This window comes from Morone saxatilis, unplaced genomic scaffold (genome assembly GCF_004916995.1).
Source record: "Morone saxatilis isolate NCDOM2014 unplaced genomic scaffold, NCSU_SB_2.0 Contig21, whole genome shotgun sequence".
NCBI classification, from domain to species: domain Eukaryota; kingdom Metazoa; phylum Chordata; class Actinopteri; family Moronidae; genus Morone; species Morone saxatilis.
The window spans coordinates 1181443-1188340 of record NW_023339774.1 but is presented as its reverse complement, the minus strand read 5'-3'; the positions used below and the strand labels follow the sequence as shown (position 1 = coordinate 1188340).

General features: G+C 39.6%; 1 protein-coding gene across 1 annotated transcript in view; it reads right to left on the bottom strand.

Moving 5' to 3' along the window:
* Window positions 1–1590: 1590 nt before the first annotated feature.
* Window positions 1591–6898, bottom strand: part of scai (suppressor of cancer cell invasion) — a gene marked incomplete at its 5' end in the record, with an annotated part of 14423 nt that continues 9115 nt past the window's right edge. Inside the window, 6 exons of the mRNA XM_035668243.1 lie at window positions 1591–2387; window positions 3931–4031; window positions 4143–4316; window positions 5208–5280; window positions 6101–6182; window positions 6522–6621. Coding sequence (XP_035524136.1) covers window positions 2241–2387; window positions 3931–4031; window positions 4143–4316; window positions 5208–5280; window positions 6101–6182; window positions 6522–6621 — 677 coding nt within the window. The remainder of the gene's footprint in view (window positions 2388–3930; window positions 4032–4142; window positions 4317–5207; window positions 5281–6100; window positions 6183–6521; window positions 6622–6898) is intronic.

Genomic DNA, 6898 nt, shown 5'->3' with positions numbered 1-6898 from the left:
AGCTAACTAGCTAGCTAATGACTGATGTAGATTAGCTAGCTAGTTAGCGGGTGTTTTGGATACAATAGCTAACTTAAAATGTGACTATACTATGTAGCTTTTATCTTTCAACCGTCTTTAAAGTTGACTGAGCTTCTGTCTGAGACTTGCTCAACTGTTATTGGAGAACAAAGTGAAAAGGGGTCAGAAAGAAATTGTTCTCAACAGTTAAAGTCAGCCATGTTTGTTGCTGCTTGTTCATTCCTCCTCAGCTCCAATCAGGTTGACTCTCTTTTCACTACATTTGGATTTTTTGGCAGCATCAGTAAGCTTGAAACAGTGCATCAAAGGCAGAAAAGTAAAATTCCATGAAGCCGACATGTTGGGAAAGTAACATGGCTGCAGTTCACAAAACTACACGTTATGTGTAGTTTATACAGAAGCAAGCCAATGATGTTCCATTCAACCTGTACAACCAGCACGTCACATGATATCCTGTTATCATTAAGGTTACTGAGGTGTTTTGGCTAGTCATTTAAAACGGAATGGTGTGTATACTATGTTAGCCTTTCACTAAGCCATCTTCTCCATTAACAAACTAAATTGTCTTCATTTGTTGACTCAATTAGAAATGTACAGGTCCATGCAACACATGCACTGGTTCCATTTACATCCTAACCCCATGCCATTTTAAAACCTACAAGACTTTTTAGACCCTCTAAAGGTGGAGGCCATCCTTTCTGGATAAAAGAACAAAATGGATACATTTCTTTGCCTTTTTTTGCATGCAAATACAGCACAGTGATGTGGAAAAGGAACAGCTATCACTTTCAAAACACACAAGGCCGAAACAATGGACGATTAAAGGTATTAGTTGGATTGCTGGTTAATGATATGTGATATGTGTGATGTCTTTACAACCAATGAGGGCCTACAATACACAACAGAACATGACCTCATGCACCTCAGCGTGCTACACGTTAAGCTGTTATACAGCAAGCACTGTTTGGCAAATACAAAAATCCAGACCACTAATAATATTTTTGGTGAAATCTTTAAAATTCCAACCTAGTGTGCGAATCATGTGCTAACATTATACTTGTTTTAATATTAAAGCTGCAGTAGGTACTTTTATAATCATGCTGCTAGCAGCATGTATAGCCTTGTTTTGAATATTTAAATGCAGTAGTACTTTATAAAAAAGAACTGTCATGAGTTTGCTGAAGAGCGGTTTCAGCTGAGTATCGCTGACAGTATGAGCATGAGACAAGATACGTCTGTGAAATAATCAGGTTCCTCTGTTCTCCTTAGTGGCGTCCTACTGGCTATTTGCAAGAATCAGCCCCGGGGCCATGAAGCGGAAACAAGCAATCAGGGCGACAGAAACAGGATAGGGTTGAATGTTGAAATTGTCCATTCCCCAGGTGGTGTCAATAGGTTGTGAAGGTGTGGTTGAAATGGGAGAGCTGCCACCATGCCAGGCCGAAAGCATCGTTTTAGATACTTCCTTTGGGCTCTGGATCTGGTTGTTTCGTTTCAGGGGCCGGTGAATTTGCAAATGCCATTAGGACACTGAGGAGCCAGAGGAACCTGGTTGTTTCACAGATTATCTGTCTCATGTTCTACTGTCAGGATATAGTGAAAGTTTCATTAAAAATATGACAAAAAGTATTTTTTTATTTTTTTATTAGCTATTGCAGCTTTAATGGCTTTGTTTAGCACTGTGTTCACTCTCAGCACCACCCTGCTTTGCCTTCATACAGATAGATAAAGTCACACCTGGAAGGTGCCCAGTATTTTTCCATTCTCTATCCTTTAGGCGTACACAACCTTTACTCTAACAAACAATGATAATTATTTAAAAAACCAAGACTGCCAACTTCTTTACAATTATCTGACATGAGGAATAAAGTTAGAGGCTGCACTTTTTAACCTTACATCTGGATGGGTGAACGGTGAGGTTGAAAAGTGATTTGCAACCTCTCACTTGTTGGTTTACTCTTCTTAAATGATGCTTATATTTACGAACTGAGACTCAAAATGGGGATTTTACACTGTGTTAAACTCTCTGGCTTTATCTATGTGAACATTTAAATGTTGCAGTAACATTTGCTTCCACAAGTAACAATTAAATGCAGGACACAAACTATGTGCTGAATCAGTTATTTCATTACCTGTAAAAAACACAGAAAGACAGCTGTGAGGGCTCTGGTAGTTGAGTCTGTATGTACACGTATGCCATTTTGCCCTGTGTGAGGATGTTAGTAGGCTTCCAGTGAATCGTCCCAAAATAGGCTCTGCACGTCCAGCATGGTCGCCAGCTCCAAAATATGCTTCTGTAGAAGGCTGCTTTCCACCGTGTCCTGTTTGGGGAGCTCGGGGTACGATTCCGGGAAGCTCCGGGACTCCTACAAGCACAACATCAAACACCTCTAGTCCCACAGATATCACAACAAACATACTCTGAAGGAATACTGTTCAATAGCAGAAAAGGTGTTTCTGTTACTACTAGCTGCAATGAATTGTGGGGTATTTCACTGTGGACACAGGTCTCAACTTGAAAGGACCTTGCAAGCACATTCTCTTTGTTTCAGCCCTCCATCCAAACTAAACAGCCCAAAAACAGAGCAAACAGTTTCCAGAAGGCACAGATCTCAATAAGTGGCCAAGGTGCCTGTGGCTCAGAGGCACCTAATCGGAAGGTTGTTGGTTCGATCCTGGCTCCTCCTGCCACATGTCAAGTATCCTTGAGCAACGATACGGACCCAACATTGCCTTCCTGATGCTGTGCTCGGTGTTGTGAATGTGTATGATGAGTTAGTTTATGGACTTCGATTCTGAAAGGGTGATGAGTGGTCAGAAGACTAGAAAGTTGCTATACAAGTACAGGTCCATTTACCATTTACAAATAAATTAGCTACTTGTCCACTAACATTTATTAAAAGGTAAAGACAACTCAAAATTGTGAATTTGTAGCTAACCGTGTTGGTGTTCTGGCCATCAGCTCTTAGAATTGTTTATTTCATTATTTCATCTTTATTTCCTGGTTTTTGTATTTTTTGTTGGACAGAGTTTAGTCACAGAAGGGGAAACCTCCCAGGAGGTTGATTTCAAGTGATGAAGAAAAAGGATATCTGTGTTCTGGGCTCATATTTACAGTTTATGGCTGTGAGATTCCTCTGTTATCTTTACACTGCTTGCCATGTTTGGTATAGCCAAATGTTTTTGTAGTCTCTTATTCTGTTTTCTTTTGCATCTAACTGAAATGCCCATACTGTTCTGGCATCTGGACTTGAGTGTGAAATATCTATTTGATGTTTACTGTAACATTGAAAGCTTTGCACAGTATATCACATGTATTCCTACAGATATGGAAAAACATTCTAAATTAGGTTTACTGTTCCTTTAACAAGCACACTGTTGGTTAATGCAAACCCAAGTGAATAAAGTAAAACTAACTAAGCTCTCTAACTTTACAACTGTGGCTTTGACCAAAGAAAAGCAATGAGTGTGCAACCTTCTATTTTAAGTGATAACCATCTATAAAGACCAAACTACAGATCTAATGAATAAAATGAAAAATAAATGTTTCATTGTTTTTTTAGAACACAAATTGCAGGAGTTGCTCTTAAAGATTAAACCTTCATTTTTTTTTATTCCTACAGCTTGGGAGTGTGATGCGATAGTGGTCAGCAAACCAGCTTGTAGGTGTTTTACCAGCAGTACCTGTGCTGGTGTAGCTCTGAATATAGTGTGCATCAAGTGTGTTCAGCGTATTGTGTGTTGGCATTTTTCCGAAGAGGGACACACTGAGAGCCTGATGGTACGTGTTAAGTGCCCGAGACCACAAGCCTAGGTACTGGGACAGCCCCTAATCTTAATCACACAATTACATATTTTTAGCATTCAAATAAGCAATTCCACAGGAAAACTGCAGCAGCAGTAACTTACCCGGAACAGTTTATGCAGCCTCAGTGCAGCGGAGCAGAACACGAAGCGGATGAGCAGCAGCCGGAGGAACTCGTCACCGAAGAATTGTAAAAAGGCTTGGTCTGTGAAGACAGTGAAAACAAGCAGGTGATTATTATCCACTGACTTCATGGTCCACTCTGATCTTCCCAAGACACTGGCAGACATGACAGAAACTATGGGAGATATGCTACCTATGGTCCGTGATCGAGTTATCATCTGCCCAATGTCACGGTAGACTTTACGAAGAAATTCTTGAGCCCTCTCCCACAGTCCTCGTCGCACGCTGCTTAAGCCGCACACCGAGGAGAAAGCCAGGAGAGGGCTGTAGAGGAACAGAGTGAAGAGACTCCCACGCTGAGACTGATCTGAATAGGGAAGCACAGGTAAGAGGTGAGAACATCGGACACATTTTCTCTCCATGATCATATAAACACAGTGCCTAAAAAACTAAACTTCTTCGTTCAGTGAAAAACTTTCAAACTGATGATATGATTTAGCGTGCATGCGTCTGTTATTGTCTGTGCTACTATGCACATGAATCATCACAGCATGTGTGTAAATTTTACCTGGCACAGAATCAGATATACATGAGACTCATAGGTCGGTCATAGCCGATCAAGCTGTAAACCGATCAATCAGTGCATGTCTATACTAAAAACCTCACTTGCAACAATGTAAGAATATAACAACAATGACATAAAAAGATCTAGCTGTGTGTGAAACATAAAACACTAATGAAACAATGGTCTGACTTTCGAACTATAATATGTATTCATAGGTTTTCCAGATTGTTGTTAACTTAAAGCAGGTGCCTAGTGATAGTCAATATTTTTTTTGTTTTCAACAACTCCCATGTGCAGAGCCAAACCAACACTGAGCTCCATTGTCCAAAAACTATTAAAAACACATCAGTGAGCCACACTGTACTGGCTGGACTGTTCGTTGATTACCACGAAGAGACACACTGTAGTTTATTTATACACCATCCTGCTGCCCCAAATACTCACTCTAGCAGCAAATGTGGATTCATCCACCGCTGAATATAGTCCCCAACTAATGCCCTATTTCCTCATGTTTGAGTAAAGTTTTTTCATAGGAAAATCTTATCTTCTATCTTACTATATCTTATAATCTTACTATAAATATAAAGAACCAGTGGGTTTGGAGGTGAGAGTCACAGATTCAGAAGTCAGACTAACACATTGTCACCACCAGCCTTATCCTTTAATGAACTGTTGTTCCAGAGTGACACACACCTTGTACACTCTTGGGATATACTGTAGGTGATAGTAGGCACACCAGAGGCTGGCCAAACAGATTTGTGAAATTCTATTAGGATAAACAAAAGACAGAAGAGGGCATGTTAATTACAAGAATATACATTCACAGTGTGACATCAAATCATGATACCAAAATAAACTCTTTGTTCATTGTATGCATTTTTTGTTTGGTTTGTGTGATTTTATTCATCATTTCTTTACCAAAGACATTTGATTTTTATTCACATTCAAATTCCAATGTCTGAATATCTTTCTTAATTAAAAGTTCATTGCTCTTTTGAAAGGGTGTACTTGCATTAGAATCAATATATCAGTGGCATAAAATGACAATGATGATCGTCCAGCAAAAAGAGTTATAGTGACAGGCCCAACTGCACTGCTTTCATACTAGGGCTGCACAGTTATTCAAAATATAAGCTATATTATCGAATATAGACAAGTGCAATATGCAAATCACAGAAGCTGCAATTTGTTTGATTAAGGTAAACTGTGACAAACAGCATTATAATGAAGTACTGTAGTGCTGCAGAGATACCCTGGTCTGCAAATCTAGCTTTTTGCCTTTACTGGATAGGATAGCTGAAGACTGACAGGAAAGGGGGTTCAGATTTGAACCCATGGCCGCAACAGCAAGGACTCAACCTTGATGATTCTCAGGAAAGTTCTGGAGTTATGATGTCTTACTTAAATGCAATTATATCATCAGAAAATACGGGTCACACTGAATCTAAAAATGTGTGTTCAGATTTGAGTTATGACTCAGAGAAGAGGTAGGATTTTTGACGCAAATTATGGCAATCTGACAAAAACCTCAGATGTAGATTTTTTTTTGGGGGGTGGGGGCAGGTTAACTTAACCAATATACGTACCTTGTAGGCTGTGCTGTTTGAAGAATCCACAATAACAAAAAGTGGCTTCCGGGTGAAAGGGAATAAGTCTCCTGGATGAAGGCTGCAACATTGAAAACAAGTAAATGTCAGGAAGTCACATTTCTATCCCAGCAAGTGGACTGTAGTGGGTTGTATCTGCTGCTGGTTGTGTACACATGGTGAGAGTTTCTGAGCTTGTTATTAACACAGAGAGTGGGCAGCAGTCAGACGTCAGACTGAGTCAGATGTTATTTGGCATTAGTCACAACAAGCAAAAGTAAAAGACTTGATTTTCCTCTTGGGTTAGTTCTAGCAATGGCCAAGTCACTGTGAATACAGGGAGCAAGAGAAGTTGTTGTTCACATTCAAAGCCATTAACACATTTGGAAATATTTCACAATATAGATAAATAATCTCTCACCAGTGCATTTCTTTCTGGGCCTGATTCCTCTTCTGCACCGTCTCTCCGTTCACCACATCTCGATTTGTATTTGTGAGAACTCCTCCAAAATCATACGGTCCTACAGGGAACGTTCAAAGATAAAAGCTTAATTGCTTCAACTTAAAAACACATGGTAGATGGTGACATGTAGATCACATTGCACCCGACAGAACTATCAACCAGACATTGGCTTGTAGAAGGGCTGTGTGTTGGCAGGAATCTGGTAATACAATAGAGCAGTGACAATTCAATATATTGCGATACTGTAAACAAGGTGATTTTTGTCTTGTGAAAATCTGACTTTAAAAAAAAGCTTACTTTTTTTTGCAACAAGAACATAAAAATCGATACATAGT